Source organism: Schistocerca americana, chromosome 2 (genome assembly GCF_021461395.2).
Source record: "Schistocerca americana isolate TAMUIC-IGC-003095 chromosome 2, iqSchAmer2.1, whole genome shotgun sequence".
NCBI classification, from domain to species: Eukaryota; Metazoa; Arthropoda; class Insecta; order Orthoptera; family Acrididae; genus Schistocerca; species Schistocerca americana.
The window spans coordinates 950,104,912-950,130,090 of NC_060120.1; the positions used below are offsets into that span (position 1 = coordinate 950,104,912).

At 41.6% G+C, this 25,179-nt stretch overlaps 1 protein-coding gene across 1 annotated transcript in view; it reads right to left on the reverse strand.

Annotated features, from left to right (window-relative positions):
* LOC124596114 overlaps positions 1–25,179 on the reverse strand; it is a 147,662-nt gene that overhangs the window by 3,118 nt on the left and 119,365 nt on the right. Inside the window, exons 17-18 of the mRNA XM_047135128.1 lie at positions 13,332–13,455; positions 3,531–5,415 (exon numbers count right to left, since the gene is read on the reverse strand). Of these exons, the coding sequence (XP_046991084.1) occupies positions 3,531–5,415; positions 13,332–13,455 (2,009 nt within the window). The remainder of the gene's footprint in view (positions 1–3,530; positions 5,416–13,331; positions 13,456–25,179) is intronic.

Sequence of the window (25,179 nt, forward strand, 5' to 3'; positions counted from 1 at the left end):
CTCTGTCATGCAGTCATCAAGGGTACACGAGCGGGCCTTTGGCTCCATGATGTTTCGTTGAATGGTTCGTACGCTGACATTTGTTGACAGCTCAGCGTTGAAATCTGCATCAATTCGCAGAAGGGTTGCACTTCTGTCAAGTTGAATGATTCTTTTCAGTCATCGTTGGTCCCGTTCTTGCAGGATCTTTTTCAGGCTGCAGTGTTGTCAGAGATTTGATGTTTTACCGGATTCCTGATAGTCACAGACACTCATGAAATGGTCTTATGGGAAAATCCCCACTTCATCACCACCTAGGAGATGCTGTGTACCAACGTTCGTGCGCCAACTATAACACCACGTTCGAACTCATTTAAATCTTGATAACCTGCCATTGTTGCAGCAGTAACTGGTCTAACAACTGCGCCAGACTCTTGTTGCCTTATCCAGGCATTGCCGACCGCAGCACCGTATTCTGCCTGTTTACATATCTCTGTATTTGAATATGCATGCCTAGATCAGTTTCTTTGGCACATCAGTGTATGTAACTGACAGTGATGAACTACAAGTGAAAGGGACATAAATCAATAGAAAACTTGCAAGAACAACTTGACAATTCAATATCAGTGTGAAACTGATAGGTTATGGTGTGAGTTTCTTTATCATCTCCCAGAGAGACTGATATACTTGCAATCCACAATGATGAATAAAGAAACATTTACTTCCAAATTTCATGCAGTTATGTGGATTGTTTCAACTACTCATATAATTCTTACTTCATTAATATATATAAAAACAAAGATGAGGTGACTTACCGAACAAAAGCGCTGGCAGGTCGATAGACACACAAACAAACACAAACATACACACAAAATTCAAGCTTTCGCAACAAACTGTTGCCTCATCAGGAAAGAGGGAAGGAGAGGGGAAGACGAAAGGAAGTGGGTTTTAAGGGAGAGGGTAAGGAGTCATTCCAATCCCGGGAGCGGAAAGACTTACCTTAGGGGGAAAAAAGGACAGGTATACACTCGCACACATGCACATATCCATCCACACATTGGTATGGATATATGCACATATCCATCCACACATTGGTATGTGTGGATGGATATGTGCGTGTGTGCGAGTGTATACCTGTCCTTTTTTCCCCCTAAGGTAAGTCTTTCCGCTCCCGGGATTGGAATGACTCCTTACCCTCTCCCTTAAAACCCACTTCCTTTCGTCTTCCCCTCTCCTTCCCTCTTTCCTGATGAGGCAACAGTTTGTTGCGAAAGCTTGAATTTTGTGTGTATGTTTGTGTTTGTTTGTGTGTCTATCGACCTGCCAGCGCTTTTGTTCGGTAAGTCACCTCATCTTTGTTTTTATATATAATTTTTCCCACGTGGAATGTTTCCTTCCATTATATTGATATCATTAATTTGAATCCAACAATTACGTTTGTTATTGTCACTGTTGCATTTCGAAATCTTTTCTGTCGTCTTATTTTCCTCTTTCTGTTTTTGCCAGTAGTTTCACTTTGTATTCACCTTCTCCTTTTTACCGTAATCTGCTATACTATTTTATCCCGCCTATATATATACTCAATAATACGTAACCCACTTCCAAACCATAACCAAAAAAATATTTTTTTGCCGCTTTCAGCACTACCGCCGCTATAATATCCATCGTTTCTAGTTCACAAACAGCTCCTTTCACCTTTTAAACAACCATTTCGGCCAGTTCTAATAACTTTCGCTTTATTTCCATTTCCGTTTTTTCCCACATCACTGATCATTTTTAGCCGCTTCCCACAGGTTTTAACGCCACTATTTCTTCGTCAGACAATTGTTAGCCTCATTTTCATAATCTGCCACCACAATACCACTCCTTTTAATATACTACACACAGTTTTTTCGAAATTTTCCCGAATTTCTCCGTCCTTTAACGTGTTTTGGCGGCAACACAACCACCTAACCTTTATGCACATCGTTGTCTACCAACCCAAGTCCAACATAGCCCAGCTGTAACCAACACCTTTTCGCCTTTTTTCATTCCAGATCTCCAGTTTCTTTCCGGTTCACCTTTATCTCTCCCCATATATTTTTATTTTCATTTTCATTTCACCTCATGTTACACTTTCCACCTTCTAATACCATGTCACCCTCACAACACCCCCACAATGACCCCATTAAGTTGTATTTACATTCCCTCCGCAAACATGCCTTCGCCCTAGCCAGATTACGCTCGCATATTTTATTTTCTCAGGCTTGTCTGACATTTGGCATTACCCCCAAAGGCCTCACACTCAAAGTTCCCATCTCTGGCTGCAACCCTTCCTAAAAAAGGTATGTGTGGATGGATATGTGCGTGTGTGCGAGTGTATACCTGTCCTTTTTTCCCCCTAAGGTAAGTCTTTCCGCTCCCGGGATTGGAATGACTCCTTACCCTCTCCCTTAAAACCCACTTCCTTTCGTCTTCCCCTCTCCTTCCCTCTTTCCTGATGAGGCAACAGTTTGTTGCGAAAGCTTGAATTTTGTGTGTATGTTTGTGTTTGTTTGTGTGTCTATCGACCTGCCAGCGCTTTTGTTCGGTAAGTCACCTCATCTTTGTTTTTATATATAATTTTTCCCACGTGGAATGTTTCCTTCCATTATATTGATTACTTCATTAATAGACATTTTTAATGTTATGTTTATGATTCCTGCGACATATGTATGATTAATGAATCAACCATTAACTCCTCCAGGGAAGTCAGGATAAATTTGAAAGCAGATTAATATATGACAGCCCCTCCCCACCCCCAGTTACATACCACATGTGTACATATAGCAAGTATTTGTGATTCTTTGGTTAGCAGAAGCATGCTGAAGTCCTCTGGTAACTGACCCAAAAAAAATATGCAGCTCTATCAATGAGTTCAATAATGACGCACTCAAAAAGTTACCGGATTTTTTAATGTATTCTGGCACTGCTTTTTCTAGGCTTAAGGTGAACTGCCACTACCTGGCTTTCAGAATACAATTTTGGCTACCCAACAGTTTTCTGTGAACAGTACCTCACTACTAACAATTTAAGCCACTCAAAATGTTCATTTGAATCATTTCTTTTCAGCCATTTATCACCATTCAGAAACAAAATCGTCCCTGGAGTTGTCCTTGGTGTGTGCATTCATCAATGCACAAGTTTCCCATGGTCTCGTATTCTACAATGAGAGATTACATTCCACAATCAAGAAATCAATTTTATAGGACCTTTTCAAGTTGCCCATGTTTGCAGCCTCTATAATGGACAGCCCGCTATTTCAAAAGTACAGAATAAATAGCAGAAGCTACAAATGGCAATCTCTCCTGTTGCATAAAACTCAATAAAATATCCATCATACCCCAATGCCTTGTTGTATCTAACAGCTGCTTGTTGATATTCACACACACACACACACACACACACACACACACACACACAGAGAGAGAGAGAGAGAGAGAGAGGAGGGAAGGGGGACAGTACATATATTAAAAAGTGAAGTGTTGTAATCTATCTTATAAAATATATTAGTAAACTAATCATTCCCTTACCTATATGGAGATGGTATCCTTCCAGGTTTCCCAGGTGAAACAGGTGCATATCTTTGGTCAGGACTTGATCCAAAATATTTATGTCCCATTGCTGCTGCTGCTGCAGTAAAGCTCTGTGGAGAATGCTGAGAAACTGGTTGTGCTTGTAGCATCCGTGTTATTACACTGCCTGTAGCATTGCTATTGACAGGAGTTGCATGTGTAGGGTAGTGTTGGGGCTGTGGTGACGACTGCTGCTGCTGTGGCTGTTGTTGTTGCTGCTGTTGCTGTTGTTGTTGTTGTTGTTGTTGCTGCTGCTGCTGCTGTTGTTGTGGCTGCTGTTGCTGCTGCTGCTGCTGTGGCTGCTGCTGCTGCTGGGATTGTGGGGGATATCGCGTCTGATCACCCACACCAATTGCAGTTTCAGCCGCTGCAGCCAATGTTGCCTTTCCTCGACCTCTGCCTTTTCGTTTTGGTGGTGACTGCACTTCACCACTCATTCTTATAATATTCTGCTCACCTGAGACAGGAGGAGGATCATTAGCTCTATCTATCTGCATTCCGACCACATTTGGAGGATTGTGTATGCTTTTAACATGCATTGCCTCAAGTCTCTGCATCGGGGGTGGTTGACCTTGATGTAAGATAGGTTGCTGCTGCAATTGTGGTTGAGGTGGCTGGGTTTGCTGCAGTAATGGTATGGGTGGCACCTGCTGGCGATTTTGAAGTTGTTGATGTTGCTGTGGCTGTAAAGAAGGTTGCTGCTGTTTCTGTAGTGGCTGCTGCTGTTGCTGAGATTGCTTTTGTTGGTTTTGAGAATGTGGCTGCTGAGATGGCAGCGGCTGAGGAGACTGCTGTAGTTGCTGCTGTGGCAGTTGTGTCTTTTGTTGCTGTGGCTGTGGTGGTTGCACCTGCTGCTGCTGTAGCTGTTTAGGTGGTGTCTGTTGTAATTGCTGTTGCTGAAGTTGTGTCTGCTGTGGTGGTGGCTGCTGCAACTGGGGATGGAGTGTATGGGAAAGCTGCTGAATTTGCTGATGAGAAAGTAGTTGTTGTTGCTGCTGCTGTGGTCGTTGTTGTTGTTGTTGTTGTTGTTGTTGCTGCTGCTGCTGCTGTTGTTCTGGCTGCTGTTTCTGCATCTGTGTTGGGACTGAACCTGGTAATTGTCCTATTGTTGGTGCTTGTGGTGATGGTGGTGTTACACCTTGCTGTGGTTCCATGTAATTTTTGAATGACTGCTGCATGCCCATCATTCCTCTAAGTGGTGGTACTTCAAGCATACCTCTGAGAGCCTGTACGCCAGCTCCAGGAGGAGGGGGAGGACTGCTCTCATCTGACAGTTGGCCGAATGACTGTTGATCTTCTTGGGCAGATAGTCGTCGCTGCTGTTCTGAAAATGTTCCTGTGCCCATTTCAGGCTCTTTTTGGTTTTTACGAACTGGTTTCTTCCTTTCCTTCTTCTCTGGAAGTGGTTTCTTCCTCACATATTTCCTCTTTGTCTCTTGGCTGGGTGTGGGCACTACAGCAATAGGCAGAGCTTCTGGTATGACATCTGATGGTGTTTCAGTAGAAGGGGCTTCAGTAGTTGAATCCTCCAAGATTTCTACTAGCTTTAGTGATTCCTTCAACCTCTCACTTGGGTTGTCCGGGCATACTTCTGGTTCGGTAGGAACACTGCTTTCCAAAACAGATTCAACATGATTTTTGTCATCCTCGACTAATCGCTCCATTTCTTCCTCTAGTTGTTGCATTTCATCGTCACTGCCATCTAAGCCTTCACTATCATCAGTGTCATCTCTGATCACCTGCTTTTTCTTCTTAACCACATTTGATTTGTTTGTGTCTGGAGCAGGTGATCCCTTTGATTCATCATCTTGTTCATCCACTTTATCCTTTTCTTCATCTTTTTCTGAAATAAAAACACAAAGCTTAATTACTGAGACCAAAAACAACACAATGTAGAACTTGAATTAGGTAAAATGTGATATGTATCATAAGGTACAGAATGCAGCTACAAGTTGTAGCGATAACATACAGATTGTTTTAGCTTGCGGGAGAAGAGGTAACACCACTGCTGCAGTAATTCCAATTGTGAGCCAGTTTCCCCTTCTGCACCATCATCAGTTCAGTAAGACTAGTTAATCCTGTCCCACCCAGTAAACAGTAGTATCAGTGGCTTCAGTGTGTCATACTCAGCATGTGTTGGTGTCAATATTACCCTCTACTTGCTCCCTGCTGAAGTGCTAAAAGTCTTAAGTTATTTTCATCATACTATAGTGTCTGCAACAGTAGCTGATTCTATGTTTTATAATTTCTCATAGGGGACTGATTAAAGGTCAGGTTATTGTTCTATGCAACCAGCAAATTCCACATATCTGTCAAACAGAAGAGGACTTAATATATTACCCTGAATATTTAAAGTAACCATTACTGTGGTAACTCAAAAGAATATGTATGTAAATTCTGCCTCCAACTACAAAATGTGTCATTCACAAGACATCACAAACGGAGCACTGTTGTGAGGTGTGGAAGAAATGAAAGCTGGCAAAATGGTGATATGTTTTGTACAATTGTGACATATTTGATATATCTGGTAATCATTTTCACCATTTCTCAACCACTCTTCTGACCTCCACAACATCCTTGACAAACTACATTATTTTTGAAAATCATAAAACTGAGACCTGTGGTGTATGGGGTAGTGTCTTTGATTAGTAATCAAAAAGTTCTCAGTCCCGGATTCGAACTGCACCACCTCTTAAATTTTGAATAAAAATCGTCAGCAATGGCGATTGAAGACTTCTTCATTCTGCCAACAGCCTTGTCAAAGAGGAAGGAGGAGTAACAAAGGTCTAAGGCAATCTCTTGCCCTTGGGACAGGAAACTGACCCTAAAAGGCAGAAGTATCAGCAATGATCAACAGCGTGAGGGTGCAGAAGGCAACACAAACACTGCATTGAAGACACACAATAATTATTCCCAGGATATATGGCCTGTAACTGAAAAAGCATCATGATGCTCTCTCCGTTGGAAAAAGATCCTAGACTAGTCTCCCATTCAGATCTCTGGGAGGGTACTGCCAAGAAGGGGGTGACTATGAGAAAAAGAGTGAATAATCAATGAAACAATAACATTCTACAAGTTGAAGCATGGAATGCCAGAAGTTTGAATGTGGTAGGTAAGCTAGAAAATCTGAAAGTGGAAATACTACGGCTAAATCTAAATATTGTGGACATCAGTGAAGAGAAATGGAAAGAAGGCAAGGATTTCTTGTCAGAAATGGTATAATGGGAGTAGATTGGTTGGTTTTGGGGAAGGAGACCAGACAGCGAGGTCATCGGTCTCATCGGATTAGGGAAGGACGGGGAAGGAAGTCGGCCGTGCCCTTTGAAAGGAACCATCCCGGCATTTGCCTGGAGCGATTTAGGGAAATCACGGAAAACCTAAATCAGGATGGCCCAACCCGGGATTGAACCGTCGTCCTCCCGAATGCGAGTCCAGCGTCTAACCACTGCACCACCTCGCTCGGTAATGGGAGTAGAATTCGTTAGGTAGGACAGAGAGTGAGTTACTGTGAAATGTTCAGTGAGACTGTTATTATTATCAGAATCGATAGCAAATCAACACCAACAACAATAGTTCAGTTATACGTGCCATCAATGTAAGTAGAAGATGAAGAGACAGAGAAAATATACGAGGATATTGAACAGGTAATTCAGGGCACAAAAGGAGATGAAAATCTAATAGACATGGAGGATTGGAACGCAGCTGTAGGGGAAGGAATAAAAGAAAAGATTAAGGGTGAATATGGGCTTGGTAGTAGGAATGAGAGAGTAGAAAGACTAACTGAGTACAGCTATAAATTTCAGAGGTTATAATGAATACTCTGTTCAAGAGTCAGAAGAGGAGGAAGAGGTACACTTGGAAAAGGCTGGGAGATACAGGACTATTTCAGTTAGATTACATCATGGTCAGGCAGAGATTCTGAAATCAGATATTGGATTGTAAGACATACCCAGGAGCAGATATAGACTCACATCACAGTTTAGTAATGATGAACAGTGGGCTGAAGTTTAAGAGACTAGTCAGGAAGAATCAATGCACAAAGAAGTGTGATACAGAAGTACTAAGGAATGAAGAAATATGCCTGAAGTTCTCTGAGGCTACAGACTGCTATAATGAATAGTTCACTGGGCAGTTCAGCTGAAGAGGAATGGCCATCTCTAAAAAGGGCAATCAGAGAAGTTGGAGAGAAAAACGTAAGTACAATGAAGGTAACTGGGAAGAAACCTTGGGTAACAGAAGAAATACTCCATCTGACTGTTGATCAACAAAAGAATGAAGTACAAAAATGTTCAGGGAAATTCAGGAATACAGAAATACAAGTCACTCAGGAATGTAATAAATAGGAACTGCAGGAAATCTGAGGTGAAATGAATACATGAAAAACGTGCAGAAATCAAAAAAAGAAATCACTTTTGGAAGGAATGAAAGGTCAAAACAACCATCAGTGAAATTAAAAGCAAGGGCAGTAACATTAAGAAAGCAACGGGAATTCCATTGTTAAATGCAGAGCACACAGCAGATAGGTGAAAAAGAGTACAGTTAGTACTACTGGGCATAGGGAGCGACGACGACAATGTCTAATCTGATGATGTGATAGAAGAAAAAACAGGATTTGATAGAGAAGAGATAGGCACTACTCCAGTATCAGAATTTAGAAGTGCTTTGCAAGTCTTAAAAGCAGATAAGGCAGAAGGAACAGATAACGGTCCATTGTAATTTCTAACATCAGTGAGGAAGTGGCAACAAAAAGGTTATTCACGTTGTGTAGAATGTATGACACTGGTGATATACCATCAGACTTTTGGAAAAACCTCATCAACACAATTCCCAATGTTGCAAGAGCTGACAAGTGTGAGAATCTTCACACAATCAGGTTCACAGCTCATACAGCCAAGTTCCTGACAAGAATAATATACAGCAGAATGGAGCAGAAAATTGAGGACATGTTAGATGACAACCAATTTGGCTTTAGGAAAAGGTAAAGGTTGCTGATAATGAAAGCAAGACTGAAGAAAAATCAAGACATGTTCATACAATTTGATGATCTGTAGAAAGCGTTTGACAATGTAAAATGGTGGAGGATGTGTGCAATACTGAGAAAAACAGGAGTAAGCTATAGGGAAAGATGGGTAATATACATTACATACGATAACAGGAAGATGGGTAACATACATTATATACAATAACGGAGAGGGAACAATAGGAGTGGAAGACCGAGAATGAAGTGTCTGGATTAAAAAGGGTGTAAGACAGGGGTGTAGTCTTTCACCTCTATTGTTCAGTCTAAACATCAAAGAAGCGATGATGGAAATAAAAGAAAATCAATGGTGAAATTTGCTGAAGACATTGCTAACATCATTTAAAGTGAAGAAGAATTACACTTTGTATTGAATGAAATAAACAATCTAATGAGTACAGAATAGGGACAGAGTGTAAATCGAAGAAAGACAAAAGTAATGAGAAGTAGCAGAAATGAGAACAGTGAGAAACTTAACATCAGGATTGACACTCATGAAGTAGACAAAGTTAAGGAATTCTGCTACCTTGGCAGCAAAATAACCTATAACGGATGGAGTAAGGACGACATACAAAGGAGACTAGCACTGGCAAAAAGGGCATTCCTGGCCAAACGAAGTGTATTAGTATCAGACATATACCTTAATTTGAGGAAGGAATTTCTGAGAATGTATGTTTGGAGCACAGATTTGTATGGTAGTAAGACATGGACTATGAGAAAAATGGAACAGAAGAGAACAGAAGTATTTGACATGTAGTGCTACAGAAGAGTGATCAAAATTATGTGGACTGATAAGCAAGGACTGAGGAGGTTCTATGCAGAATAGGGGAGGAAAGGAATATATGGGAAACATGAACACGGAGGAGAACAGGATGATAGTACATCTATTAAGACCTCATGGAATAACTTCCATGACGTTAGAGGGAGCTGTAGAGGGTAAAAACTACAAAGGAAGACAGAGATTGGGATATATTCTGCAAATAATTGAGGATGTAGGTTGCAAAGTGCTACTCTGAGATGAAAGGGTTGGCACACAAGAGGAATTCATGGCAGGTCACATCAAGCCAGTCAAAAGACCGATTCCTAGTGGTCAGGGGAATCCCCCCTACTTCAAGGTTAATATCCATATATCCACACAATTGTTCCCAAAGGCCATGTTCCCACCCATCCACTACCACTTACTCTTGAAGATTCACCACTGGTAAATCCTGCATGACAGGCAGGAAAACATGAGCCAGTCATTCATGTTGTTTACCATGTAATATCTGTTCACTGCACAGCTTTTTACATAGAAATGATTTCCATTAAATTTGCTGAGCACATGAAAGGACACATAAGGACTGCTCACCCTGATAACATCAAACACTCAGTAGCTAAGAGCTTTCTACAGCAAATAAGCCATTTAGTTTGTCTCACCAGCACTAGTTTCCCTTGTAGAAGAGAACTTTACTCTCCATTACATCCTCAAATCTCAAAACCTTTATGACCTTAATGTCCTGTAACATCCCACTTTTTTCCAAGTGGTAGAAGTTCATTATTTAATAAATTACTCGTCTCTTGCTATTCCAATTTCCATTTACCTTCCTCTTTAATTTATGTGAACTTCTCTCTGTGTATCTCTTACCATCTCTGAACTGGCACTGGAACACTATTTACTAATATAACACCTTTGATCCCCTGCTCTGTGTGCTGCAGTCACCACAGATACCTACTGCAGTGGCAACACCACAGACAGACACAGCAATGTAGGTTGATGACTCCACTGTGAAGTCTGGCTGACGCTAAAGTGTTTACAAGCAAGTACCACAGTTGACAACAAACGGCAATGTTTGTTGTGGCCAATGTCCATCAGAGCGCATCAACCAGCGGCAGAGGAAGGGGGAGCAACAATCAACGAAGTATTTCCTGGCCATCACATGTGTGCAAACAGTCCTGGAAATATCCTTCTGCCCTGGGCTAGATAAGCTGGCATCCAGCCATTCAGCAGGCAGTTCTCAACTTGTCGAGTGTGGAGAAAATCAGCTGGTCCAGTGGTGTGCCACCGCGACCATTCTCTCTACTGCAATGATTGTGATACGTCGCTTCTGTCATGTTAAGACTATGTACCAGTTGCTAACAGCCGACTTTGATGTGGAAAAGTTGTACGGGTATAGAGTTGAAAGGAACTCTGGCCATGAGTGACTTTGTCTCTCAAGTCCAACCTTTCCTAACTATCCCCTCTTTCCTCCCTGATGAAGGACCAATTAAGTTCAAAAAATCTAGGGATAGTATTTTCTAGTTTTAAGTGTTTCAAACAGCAGTACTTGAAAATTTGCTTGTGGACCAGCTATTCTGCCTTCTTGAAATATACAATTTTCTACAACACACTTATAAAAAAGAAACAGTATAAATTAGCAATGGAGCTTTAAGATCAGTTGTTTATTTTTCAGGCAGTTGTAGGCAATAACTGGATGGAAAGCAAAAGGGGAAAAGTGGATAAGAGAACTGACTGTATGGGAAGCTCATTTTGATATTTTTCACACCAGTAAAATTTGTCATTGCCTAACATGTCAGAAAAGGGTATCAGTTGAGCTAATCAACAAGTATATCTCGAGCCCTTTCATACATTTCCTCGCAGTAATAATAATTACAGTAACTTCAGCATGAAGAAGATACTAACTAATCACTTAGCATTTAAATCTCATAAGAAACAAATGGTCTTCAGCTCTGTGGATTATCTATGCCCAATGGAAATTGCTACTCAAGAATGCACCGGTAGGTCTCAGGTGTAACTTAGAATTCCAATTATTTGGAAAAGTAATGCAGTTAGGTGGCCAACGGCCTGTGTGTGTGTGTGTGTGTGTGTGTGTGTGTGTGAGAGAGAGAGAGAGAGAGAGAGAGAGAGAGACACAGCCATTTGGATCGTTCCTATCAACACCAGCTTTTCTGAACTGCGCAGGTGGGAACTCTCCCTGCAATATACCCTACATTCCCATAACCCTCCTGGCCTTAACCCTGCACAGGTGGGAACTCTCCCTGCAATATATCCTCCATTCCCATAATCCTGGCCTCAGCCTCTACTCATTGTCCTTACCATCAGCTCCTTCCCTGCACCCATTCCAGCATTACAAAGCCCTCTATTTCACCAAAGCACCCACAGTCTTTTTATTTCTCTCCTTTTGCACTAACCCCCCCGCCCATCCCTTCTGTCTATCCTCTTTCCCCCACCACCTGGTTGCTTCTCCTATCATGTGATGCTACTCACAGTCTCGCCTCAGCAGTCACAGACTGTGATTGTGTGTGTGTGTGTGTGTGTGTGTGTGTGTGTGTTGTGTTGTTGGCCGAAAGCTGATTTTTCGGCAGTCTTTTTGTTGAGCCTGTCTGCGACTCAGCATCTCTGGTTAGTATCCACTATCCTTTTCATAGCAGAATTACATTAATGAAGACATCCAACATTTACTTCACCCTGACAGATACGAGGTGTGTTTTCTAAGTATGAGGGTGTTCAGTATGTAATGCAACAGGATTTTTTCTGAAAACAGGTTGGTTTTATTCAAGATTCCAATACGCCCCATTACTCCCCATTCTTTTGGAAAAAAAAACCTATTTTCCAACATAATCTCCATTCAATGTGATGGTCTTATGTGGTGGGAGGGTCTGTAGGCCTGCATGGTGCCACTCCACTAATCCACGTCAGAGCCAACCTCTTGCTGCATCAGTAACTCCCCATCATTCACAAACTTTTTCTACAGAGTGCATCCTTCATTGGGCTAAACAGATGGAAGTCAAAAGATGTGACATCCAGGTTGTAGGGTGGAACGAGGTAGAACAGTACATGCTGCAATGATAAAAGATGGCTCACCATCGTTGCCGTGAGTCTGCAGGCATTCTGCAAGTGCATACGAATATCTGTGGTGCCTGATTTTTCACAAAAAGAGACTCAATGCCATCTCCCTGCTTGGAATGCACCTCCTTTACATAAGCTATTCCAAAGACTAATATAGTGCCGCCACCTGTTGAGATTCATGAAACTATAGGGACTCAAGCACGATGTCCCACAACAAATTCCACATTTTTCCATCTGAAATTGGCCGAGGAAATAAGTACCATTTTGAAATAAAAATAATACAAGTACATTTTCCTTTTATTTTTACCTGAAAGCCTGCATTTAATTTTTTTTACTCAATTTCCACCAATATTTGGGGTGTTTATGTTTGTCTGGGAGTATCTGAAATGCCTCCTCTGAGAATCCAGCTGACACTCAAATCCTCACTGTGATTCGTTTTCTTAGTGCTAACTGTGTGAAAGCGGCTGAAGTTCATCATCAAACCACATGAAGGAAGAAGAAGAAGAAGAAGAAGAAGAAGAAGAAGATGATGATGATGAAGGAAAAAAAGAAAGAAACGAGTGATGAGATGTTACCAAAATGGGCGAGAGCTTTTAAAGGTGGTACGAATGTGCAAGATGATGATGGAACTGGGTGACCTTCAGTCATTACTGATGATTTGGTGCAGAAAGTTGAAAAAGTGAGAGAGATCAGATTTTTCACAATTTCGACATTATGTGATAAGTTTCCTCAAGTGTTAAGAAGTAATGTTGTGTCAAGGTTCTGTCTCTTTCTTTATTGTTTCTGCTTCATTTTTAGTATAATAGTGAATACAATTATATCAGCAACACATTTATTTTATTTCAATATGAACAAATAAAACAGTGCACACAGACAATTAAACTTATCAATTTGCTCCTCAGGCTAAAACACCTACCTGATTCAGAACTGTCATCCTGTTCGACTACAGGCTCTTGCTCCTCTTCTTCCTCCCTTTCATCTTCATTTATGACAAATTCTTCTTCACTCTCGACCAGTCTGCGACTTCTCTTTATCACCTCCTTGAAATGAAACAAACATAAAAAATCACAAATGCTTAGCATTAGATCAACAGTGGTGGAAAAAAGATATAATTATGGTGTAATTGTTTCTCAATGAAGAAATCAGAATAACTTACTATTACTTTTGAAACATCACAGCGACGCCTATATATTCTTCCTTACCATCTGAAAGCTAAAATTCATATACATTTTTTGTTTATGCTTGTGTCAGCTATACGTGGGTTATTACTGTTTCATCAAATAGTAAACAGGCAACTACCTCTTGCACATTCAGTGTTACCTTTATTTTAAATACTATTCCTAATTCAAGGGTAATTATGTGTAATGGTGCTGCTGAAGTGTAATTAGAAATAATAGAAATTTTATCTGACTTGTTAAGAAAAGTTCAAGTTATTAAGTAATTTATATAGTGGCATTTATGCCTTGGGATATGTGACATTTACACATTTGAGACCTCATTTTATTATACAATATATGAAGCCTCATGTTATTGTACATTAGCAGGCAGTCAAGAAAGGTAAACCTACCCATCCCACAAAGTGACAGATGACCGTGAAGCATGGGAATAGTGGTGTGAGTAGAAGCAGTGTTGTGCTGGAGAATATAGAGGGATAACAGTGAGTCAGCTGCTGGGTATGGTGCCAAGTACGTAACTTTGATTATATATATTTACTGTTTACTATTCCTACACGGTTCTAAAGATACTGAAGATCTTATCCACATTGACAACATTTCAATCATTCTAAATTGAAGTTCCAAGCTTAATCAAAGTTTTCAGTTAATGTTGTAAATCACTGGCGGACTGAAACGACCAATCACAAGAGCACCCCAAGTGGGCAGACGCAAAACCACATAGCTCACTTGTTAGTCTAGAATAAACTCACAGGCAGATACCATGTTGTTACTACAAGTGACTATTTAATATTAACAAAGGTGAACTAAAATTTAAACCAGCCTCAGGAAACATTTGTGTATGATCTCGTACGGCCATCAAAATCGTGTGGAGATAATTTTGTCAACTTTGATAAATGACAATTAGAATCCATGAGCTTTGATGCTGAAACTGGTGATAGAATGACTCTCAAACAGTTGCTGATTATAAAGACTGTTTTTCCCAATTATGAAATTGAGAGAATAAAATGAGGTGGCATTCCTTTATTCTGAGACTTTTACTGTAGTGACAGTTAGATATTCCATTAGCCACTGTTCAATGCATGCATGTTATTGTCTATGGCCAGCAGATAAGAAAGTCCATGGGGACACTTGACCACTGTCTCTGGCTACTGTGGCTGAACTGCAAGCAACTGCCCTGACAGGAGAAGCAAACTGGGTGGCAGGGTAAGGAGGAGGCTGGGGTGGGAAAGGGGAGGATAGGAAGGTAGGGGTGGAGCAGGGTGTAATGCTGCTCGTGAGAACATGCAGGGATGTGGTGGGGACAGGGTAGGGCCTGTAGATGCAGTCAGGAGGTTTGTGGGGAAGGGGAAGGGGGAGTGGAAAAGGAGGGAAGCAGAGAAAGGGGGGGGGGGGAGAAGCTATTGTGTGTGTTGGTGGAACAAAAGGCTGTGTTGTTCTGTAGTGCTGAAGTGGGAGCATGGAAGGGGACAGATAGTTGAAGGACAGTGACTAGCGAAGGTTGATGGCCTGGGGAGGAGGGAGGAAATTTTACGGGATTGTAGGATATACTGCAGGGAGAGTTCCGACCTGTACATTTCCAAAAAGATGGTGTTGATAGGGAGGATCCAGATGGCACAGACTGTGAAGCAGCCACTGAAGTGAATCATGTTTTGGGCACCATATTCAGCAACTGGGTGGTCCAGCTGTCTCAGGGTGTATAAGTTGACAAAAAAAGAAAATGCCTGGATTTTTCCCAGATCTCCTGTTAAAAACGTACTTTTTCCATTGTGAAAATACACTTCTTCCAAGTTGAAAATACACTTTTTACACGATAAGTGACAGTGTACTTTTCCTCGGAGCTGTAAAATTCTCAATCCTTTGAACTGGGTTTTGGAAAGACCTTTGATGCGCAGCAACATGTACGCTGCATCTTCATATTACAATAGGGTGCATATTTTCGAATTATGAAAGTATAAATTCGAATTCCGCCAAACACAGTACATTAGTTTCTGAAGCATTGAAAGAGTGTCCAATGCACTATTGAAAGCCAATCACAGCTCATGTCACATGATATCGACAGCCAATTACAGCAAATATTCAGAGCATAGGACACATGATGTAGTTAGGCAATAGCAACATGACTGTTAAGTAGCATGAACACACAAATAGGAAAAGTTAATGGTTTAAATTAATGTACGTAGTGTAGCTACAAGAAAAGCTAAGCTTCCACATACAACACTGGTGTTTTTAGCATGTGTCACACTTTTAGATATGTCACACAAATGTGCCAGTAAAATTTTAAACAATGACATTAATGTGTTGTCTTCTGGGCTCAAAATTATTCTAAGTGGCTGGACCTGAAAGTGTTAAGTTTTAAATGAGAGTCAAACACTCTACAATTTAAGAAATGCATTGCACACTCTAACACATAACACAGCTCATCTTACATAAAAGGAAATTTCCTTTGAAAATAATACTTTTTAAAGAACCATTTGCAATATTTTCCCATGACCTCATAGACACGGGATAGCTTCAGCAGCAGAGAGTGCCAGAAAACAGTCGTTACTGCACATGGGCAGCAACGATGATGTAGGAAGCCCACATGTTTATACAAATATAACATTAAGACACCTTACATGATGTCATAAAAGAAATAGGACCTCAGAGGATACTACATGAGCATAGGAATTTCACAAACCATACTAAATTGCATAATTCGGCTTAAAGGACACATTCATATGTCCACATGCACAATGAAGTAGGCCCCAACCTGATATTAAACTTTTCAGTGCGCTTTTTGGTTCTTTATTATGTCATAACGTCATACGTGCCAGAAGATGAAAATGTGCACTTGAAATTCAGTGAAAAATAGTGTGGAATGAAACACTTCATTTCTTATAAATTGACTGCATCTCTGGAAAAGATTAATAAAAGCCTCATTTATTTACAAACCGACAAAAATAACTTCATTGTTGTGCAAGGCGATTAATGCTTGACTGCCAAAAATATGGAAGCAAAATAAAATCAGAAAACTGAAACTAATAACATATTTTAGTCTTTCATAAATATGTGAATGTATTTTAATTCCCGCCGACAGAAATCTGTTTTGTTTTCATTTGACAAATAAAATGTAAATGAAGGGAAAACAGTAAAAATCACTAAACGTATACACGGGTCACTATTCGCCTCCCTCTTGCACGAATCTGGCAGCTTGGGCACGCCAGAAAAACTCTTCTGTGTAGCATGACTGCTTTTTGCTACTGCTGCAGCCACACTTCAAGTACCCAGAAACAGGAGAAGGTACTGCTCATACGCGACTCAAACTGCGCATGTGCATGAGCCTGCTGGCAACTGCTCAAAATGAACTTAATGGGAACAGTTGTGACATCACACTCATCGGAAGCAGTTTGCTGTTATGAACCATTCCATAGTTTTTGTCTTCAAGCCTTTCACACATTTTGCTTTTGGCAGGTGCTTGTGTGTGCTCTGTGTTTCGTTGCTGTAAATGTCGCATTTCCTTTGCAACTTAAGTTTTATTTTGGTTTTATTCTCTCATTTACATTTTATTGCTGCAGTATTATTCTGCTGTAGTGGGATACAGTAAAATTCTTCATTGGACTATCAGTTCTTACCAGTTAAAATTATAAAAATTTAACTGAAGACTAAAACAATGAAAAATTACTGGAATTCTAAAAAAATTCCCGGGTTTTTCCTGGTTTTCTCCTAGATAAAAAAATTCCCAGGTTTTTCAAGGATTTCCTGGTTGTCCCGGAGCGTATCCACCCTTGTCTCTTGGCAACAGTTTGTTGGTGGCCATTCATGCAGAAAGACAGCCTGTTGATTATCATGCCCAAGTAGAATGCAGCACAGCGGTTGCAGCTTAGTTTGTAGACAACATGATTGGTTTCACAGGTAGCCCTGCCTTTGATAGGACAAGTCTTGCATCTAGGTCTATTAAGGGATATGAGCTGCGAGGCGAGGGGTTGGGAGCAGGGCTGGTGCAGGGATGGACAAGGATATTGCATACCTTCGGTGGGAGGTGAATACCACTGTGGGAGATGTGGGAAGGATAGTGAGTAGTATATTCCTAATTTCAGGTAGTTGAAACCCTGGACGAGAATGTAATTCAGTGCTCTAGTCCTGGATGGTACTGAGTCATGAGGGGAGTGCTCCTTTGTGGCCAGACAGTGGGTATGTGGGAGGTGATAGGTGGCTGAAGAGACAAGGCACAGGAGATCTGTTTCCGTACAAAGACGGGAGGGTAATTGCGGTCAATGAAGGCCTAAGTGAGATCTTTGGCCTATTTTGAGAGGGACTACTTGTCATTACAGATGCAGTAGACTCAGGTGGCTAGTGTATATGGAAGGGAATTCTTAGTAAGGAATGGTAGCAGCTATCAAAATGGAGGTATGGTTAGTAGGTTTGATATGGACAGAGGTATTGATGTAGCCATATTTGAGGTGGACATCAGCATCAAAGAAGGTGGCTTGTTGGATTGAGAAAGATTAGGTGAAGTGAATGTGGGAGAAAGTATTGAGGTTCTGGAGGAATATGGAGGATATCATCAACGAATATGAACCATGTGAGGAGTTTGGGATTCTGGGTAGTTAGGAAGTATTCCTATAGGTGGTCCATGAATAGGATGGCATAGGATGGTGCCATGCAGGTGCTTGTTGCTGTACCACTGATCTGTTTGTAGGTGATGCCTTCAGAGATGAAGCAGTTGGGAGTGAGAATATAGTTATTCATGGCTACCAGAAAGGAGGTTGTAGGTATGCAATCAGCCAGGCATTGGGAAAGGTAGCGTCCAATAGCAACAAGGCTATGGGCATTAGGGACGTTAGTGTAAAGGGAGGTGGCATCAATAGTGGTGGTGGTGGTTAGTTGGTTGGTTGGTGAAGGAGACCAGACAGCGTGGTCATCGGTCTCATCGGATTAGGGAAGGAAGTCGGCCGTGCCCTTTCAGAGGAACCATCCCGGCATTTGCCTGGAATGATTTAGGGAAATCGCAGAAAACCTAAATCAGGATGGCCAGACGCGGGATTGAACCGTCGTCCTCCCGAATGCGAGGTGGTTAGTGTTTAACGTCCCGTCGACAACGAGGTCATTAGAGACGGAGCACAAGCTCGGGTTAGGGAAGGATTGGGAAGAAAATCGGTCGTGCCCTTTCAAAGGAACCATCCCGGCATTTGCCTGAAACGATTTAGGGAAATCACGGAAAACCTAAATCAGGATGGCCGGAGACGGGATTGAACCGTCGTCTTCCCGAATGCGAGTCCAGTGTGCTAACCACTGCGCCACCTCGCTCGGTGCATCAATAGTGGTAAGCAGGTCCTGTGTGGTAAAGGAATAGGAACTGTGGAGAGTTGGTGGAGGAAATGCTCAGTGGCTTTGCACTAGAAGGATAGGTTACAGGTAACCACAACAGCAGAGATTCTCTCGTCCTGGATGGTTGGGTTTATAGACTTTAGGAAGCATTTCGAAGGCAGGAGTGTGGGGAGTGGTAGGGTGAGGAAAGAGAGACATGCAGGGGAGACATTCTGTCATGGGTCTAAGGAGCTGCAGATAGCCTGGATATCCTGCTGTATTTCTTGAACAGAGCTACTGTGGCAGGGTTTGCAGATGGGTGATCTGAAAGTTGGTAGAGTTCTTCTGCCAGGTAATCATTGCAGATCAAAACCATTGTCAGCAGGTAGGATGATAAGGTCAGGATGAGTTTTCAGATGGAGTATTGTGGTTCTTTCTGCAGATGTGTGGTTAGCTTCTATCTTGAGCAAATTGGGGAATTACAGCGACTCAAGGTTTGAAGTTAAGAAATTCTGGAATGCTAAAGGCGTTGATTTGGGGGGCAGTGGGAGGGCAGTTGGATAGCAGAGTGAGCTCAGTCAAGCAGGGTACAACATTGGGTTTAGGTTGAGCCCGACTGGTAGCATTTCTGGCAAAAAGTGTTTCCTCTGTATGGACCGGGAGAATGTCTACATGCTATTCCCCGTAGCCTACCCTCCTACATCAATGACGTCAACCATTTCCTCCACCAACTTTCCACAGTTCCTGTTCTTTTACCACAAGGCACTCTGCTCATCACTAATGATATCACCTCTCTCTACAATAACATTCATAATGCCCATAGCCTTGCTGCTATTGAACACTACCTTTCCCAACACCTGAATGATTCCAAACCCACAACCTCATTCCTGATCACCATGACCAACTATATCCTCACCCACAATTGCTTCGCATTTGAAGGTATCATCTACAATTCAGGATACAGCAAAGGGCATCCATATGACACCATCCTATATCAGCCTACTCATGGGCCACCTAGAGAAATATTTCCTAACCATGCAGAATCCAAAATCCCACACATTGTTCAGATTCCTTGATGATTTCTTCGTGATCTGGACCAAGGATGAGGACACCCTATCCACACTCTTCCAGAACCTCAACACTTTCTCCCTCATTCGCTTCACCCAGTCCTCCTCAACCCAACAAGCCATCTTCCTGGATGCTGATGTCCACCTCAAAGATGGCTAAATCAGTACCTCTGTCCATTACCCCCACTTCAGCAGCTGGCACACATTCCATAAGAAGAAGACCCTTCCATACACCCTAACCACCCATGGCTATCGCATCCATCCTCCTCCAAATACACCAAGGGTCCCAATGAGTCCTTTACAGTTCGAAATTACCCTCTCAACTTTGTACAGGAACAGATCTCCCAAATCTTGTCCCTCCACTCCCCTACCACCTCCCACACTCCCACCATCCGGCCACAAAAGAACACTCCTCTTAGGACTCAGTACCACCCAGGACTAGAGCAACGGAATCACATTCTCCGCCAGGCTTTCGACTTTTCGACTACCTCTCATTATGCTCTGAAATAGGAATATCCTACCCACTACCCTTCCCACATCTCTCACAGTGGTATTCCACCACCAGCCGCGGTGGCCAAGCGGTTCTAGGCGCTTCAGTCCGGAACCGCGCGACTGCTACGGTTGCAGGTTCGAATCCTGCCTCGGGCATGGTTGTGTGTGATGTCCTTAGGTTAGTTAGGTTTAAGTAGTTCTAAGTTCTAGGGGACTGATGACCTCAAATGTTAAGTCCCATAGTGCTCAGAGCCATTTGAACCATTTTTGGTATTCCACCTCCACTGAACCTACGTAATACCACTGTCCACACCCATTCCACCCCAACTCCCAGCCCCTTGCCTTATGGCTTATATCCCTGTAATAGACCTAGATGCAAGACCTGTCCCATACATCATCCCACTGCCACCTAGTCCAGTCTGATCACAAGCGTCATCAACCCCATCAAAGACAGGGCCACCTGTGAAACCTGTTGTGTGACCTACAAACTGAGCTGCATGATAACCAACAAGCTGTCAGTCTGCATGAATGGCCACCAACAAACTGTGGCCAAGAGACAGCTGGACCACCCAGTTGCTGAACATGCTGCCCAAAACAATGTGCTTGATTTCAATGACTGCTTCACAGACTTTGCCATCTACCATATTTACTCGAATCTAAGCCGCACTTTTTTTCCTGTTTTTGTAATCCAAAAAACTGCCTGCGGCTTAGAATCGAGTGCAAAGCAAGCGGAAGTTCTGAAAAATGTTAGTAGGTGCCGCCACAACTAACTTCTGCCATCTAATATATGAAGCATGCTTTGTAGACACAAAGATAAATGCTGGCGCCAAAACCTCTGCGTCAATAAATAAATTTTTAAAAAAGGTGGAAGACGAGTTTTTTTTCTCCGTCCTGAGTTTCGACCATTTTCATACATTATCCAACGAAGTAAATACAAATTCCGTATTGTTCATCTTCGAATGCAGCAGAATTTCAATGTACTACGAAAATACGACTGGCAAGACTGTTTGGGATATTTGTCAATATGGCCAACTCTACGTTCTGGATTTTTTCCTACCTGTGAGAAGAGATGGTTGCTAATAGGAACCTGATGAAATGTGAATCACATGCGCTATTCTCTTCACCATACGAATAATACGAATATAAACATTTTGACATGTATTCTTTCGTGTCGTGTTTGCTGCTATCTCATTTAAATCCTGTCTGCCTAATAAACTGCGAAACTAGAGCGAGACAACAGCAAACGCAGAAGAATATACGTATCGTGTCATGTTTATATTCGTATTATTTTTATGCCTAATAGTGATACAGTCAGAAATGAAGCACGGCAACTGACTAGATTTTTAAATCTAAGATGACTAATTTCTGTGCAGAATTTGATGTACTAAAGAAGCGGCTGCAAAGATTTTCAAACGGAGAAAAATTTTCGCCTAACTCTCGTTCAGAACATGTTCTATCATACGCAGTCTATTATTTGGTTCTTGTTGATCATTATCAAAGAAAGCAGCAGTGTAAGTAACAACAAATAGCAGTCTCTTGCCATTGTTTCGCTAATGAGACGATTCCTCTTTTTTTTTTTTTTTTTTTTAATTGTAAGCGGCGGTAGCACGCACAAAAGCAACCCATGCCGCGAGCGGCGACAGGCCGTAAACACGCACTATCAGAATGCGACAAACAGTGCATGACACAGTACAGTAATGCATTTTCAGCTTACAGTGGCGTAAACACCTATAACAAAGAAAACGGCACTTATCAGATCAAAGCAAAATAAGCAATCGATTCAAACCAGACGAAGCACGTGAAAAAGGAAGGGTACCCGTATAAATACTGACGGAGCGCCTGACGCGTAGCAATGGCTACCTGGTAAAGCTTAACTGCTAAGCTTACGACTCGAACTAAACTACTGTAGCTGTATCGTCATTCATTCGACCTAAATTGTGTCTCATATTACAATGGACCAACTTTGTTTCGATTTGGAGGTGCGGCCTAAAACTTTTCTCTCCCCTTGAATTTCGAGTCTCAAATTTCAGGTGCGGCTTAGATTCGGGAATTTTTTTTTCCTTTATTTCGAGTCTCATTTTACAGGTGCGGCTTAGATTCGAGTGCGACTTAGATTCGAGTAAATACAGTAGATCTTCCCTACAAACACCAGCTTTCCTGAATCCTTCTCTGCTCCCACTCAAGTACTATCCAGCCTTCTTCTCCATCAACGCATCCACTAGTCTCTCTCTTTTTCCCTGCTCCTCTACTACTTCTTGTCTCCCCCCCCAAAACCTCCCGACTGGATCAGCAGTCCTACCTTGTCCCCCACCATGTCCCTGCATTCTCCCACAATCATCACTACATGCTCCCCCACCTCTACCATACTATCCCCCCCCCCCCCACCCTCCCCAAAACCAGCCTCCTCCTTACCCCCATCACCCAGACGGCTTCTTTCATCAGGCATAGTTGCTCGCAATCCAGTCATGAGTGTGTGGGTTATGCTCATCTGAATGTGTGTGTGTTTTCTATCTTAGAAGAAGGCCTTCTGCCAAAAGCTCACATGTATAGCAGTCTTTTTTTGTGCCTGTCTGAGACTCAACATGTTCTTTATGTGGTGAGTAGCAGTCTATCATTTTCTTAATACTGACACTGTTTCATCATGGACTTTACTTTGTTTGATTATATTTCTGTTGTGTTTGATATTGTTTTGTGATAATTTTAATAACTAATCAGGCTTGTGAAAAATTTTACTAATTCTTTCTTTTGTGGCTTTTACATTATGAGCCGTTCTGGAACAAGTATCTTTATTTTTTCACTTATGGCTTCTTTATTCAGTTTGCTTTTGCCAAATACTGAAGGAACTTTGTGTTCCTAATCTCTGACGTTCTTCTCATACAATTTCATGAGATGGCTGGTTCACCACAATCTACTTCTGGAAATCAATTCCTTTCACTACAAGAGCATAGCATGTGAATTACTTTATTCAGTATTTAATCAAGATTTATATAACTGGATTTCTTTTGCTATCTTTGTGCAATGTGAAAGATTATTTCTGTCTCTCATGAAATGAACATGAATCCTGATCCATTATAAATAACAATAGGACAAAATAAAACTTGTATTGTTACTTTATGTGGTCAGATAATTGTAATTTGGAATCTGGCCACAACTTGTAGGCACAGGAATAAATTTGTGTAACGTCACTTTCAATCTATACCTCTCGTCCTAGATTTATCATCAATTCAAATTTTTGCGTCTACTGTAATCAGTATAAAAGAATTTTAGAATGATAGACCTCAATATGTTTGAAGGTAAATAACAAAGTCTTTTACATGCTGTTAATGAACATAATTCCATGCTACCTTATCCTGTGCAAGCTTCTTCATCTCCCAGTACTTACTGCAACCTACATCCTTCTGAATCTGCTTAGTGTATTCATCTCTTAGTCTCCCTCTATGATTTTTACCCTCCACGCTGCCCTCCACTGCTAAATTTGTGATCCCTTGATGCCTCAGAACATGTCCAGCCAACTGGTCCCTTCTTCTTGTCAAGTTGTGCCACAAACTCCTCTTCTCCCCAATTCTATTCAATACCTCCTCATTAGTTATGTGATCTACCCATCTAATATTCAGCATTCTTCTGTAGCACCACATTTTGAAAGCTTCTATTCTCTTCTTGTCTAAACTATTTATCGTCCATGTTTCACTTCCATACATGGCTACACTCCATACAAATACTTTCAGAAACGACTTCCTGACACTTAAATCTATACTCGATGTTAACAAATTTATCTTCTTCAGAAAAGCTTTCCTTGCCATTGCCAGTCTACATTTTATATCTTCTCTACTTCGACCATCATCAGTTATTTTTCTCCACAAATAGCAAAACTCCTTTACTACTTTAAGTGTCTCATTTCCTAATCTAATTCCCTCAGCATCACCTGATTTAATTCGACTACACACCGAGCGAGGTGGCGCAGTGGTTAGACACTGGACTCGCATTCGGGAGGACGACGGTTCAATCCCGCGTCCGGCCATCCTGATTTAGGTTTTCCGTGATTTCCCTAACTCGCTCCAGGCAAATGCCGGGACGGTTCCTTTCAAAGGGCACGGCCGACTTCCTTCCCCGTCCTTCCCTAATCCGATGAGACCGATGACCCCGCTGTCTGGTCTCCTTCCTCGAAACAACCAACCAACCAACCAACCAACCAACCAATTTGACTACATTCCATTATCCTCGTTTTGCTTTTGTCGATGTTCATCTTATATCCTCCTTTCAAGACACTGTCCATTACTTATATCTCCCCTTTTCACTATTTATTAACAATATTATGAATATAATATTTTTACATTCCATCCTGGATTTTCCATTGTTTGACTTTTCAACACTTGGTTACTCTGGTGTCCCTACAGGGGCTTCCACGCTGCTCACTCAAGAACAGAAATGTGAAGACTACCTGCTCACTTTGGAACAAGCAAACCTTTCCTATTAATGTGCTAAAAGAATACTTTCCTGTTACAACACTAGTGACATTTCTCTCTTGCTACACAAAGGACAGTGGGCATAAAAGCCAATGTCAGTGTCTTCTTTTTTTTCTACTTCTACTATGGAATCAATGAAATTAGTTAATAATTTCAGCAATTATATATCTGCAGAGGAAGATGCTTTGAAGTCAATAAAATAAATTTGATTATTGTGAATGGCAATGAAGTGAGATCCCTTATTAATGATTAAATTAACGGAGTGACATTCATGTGGTATA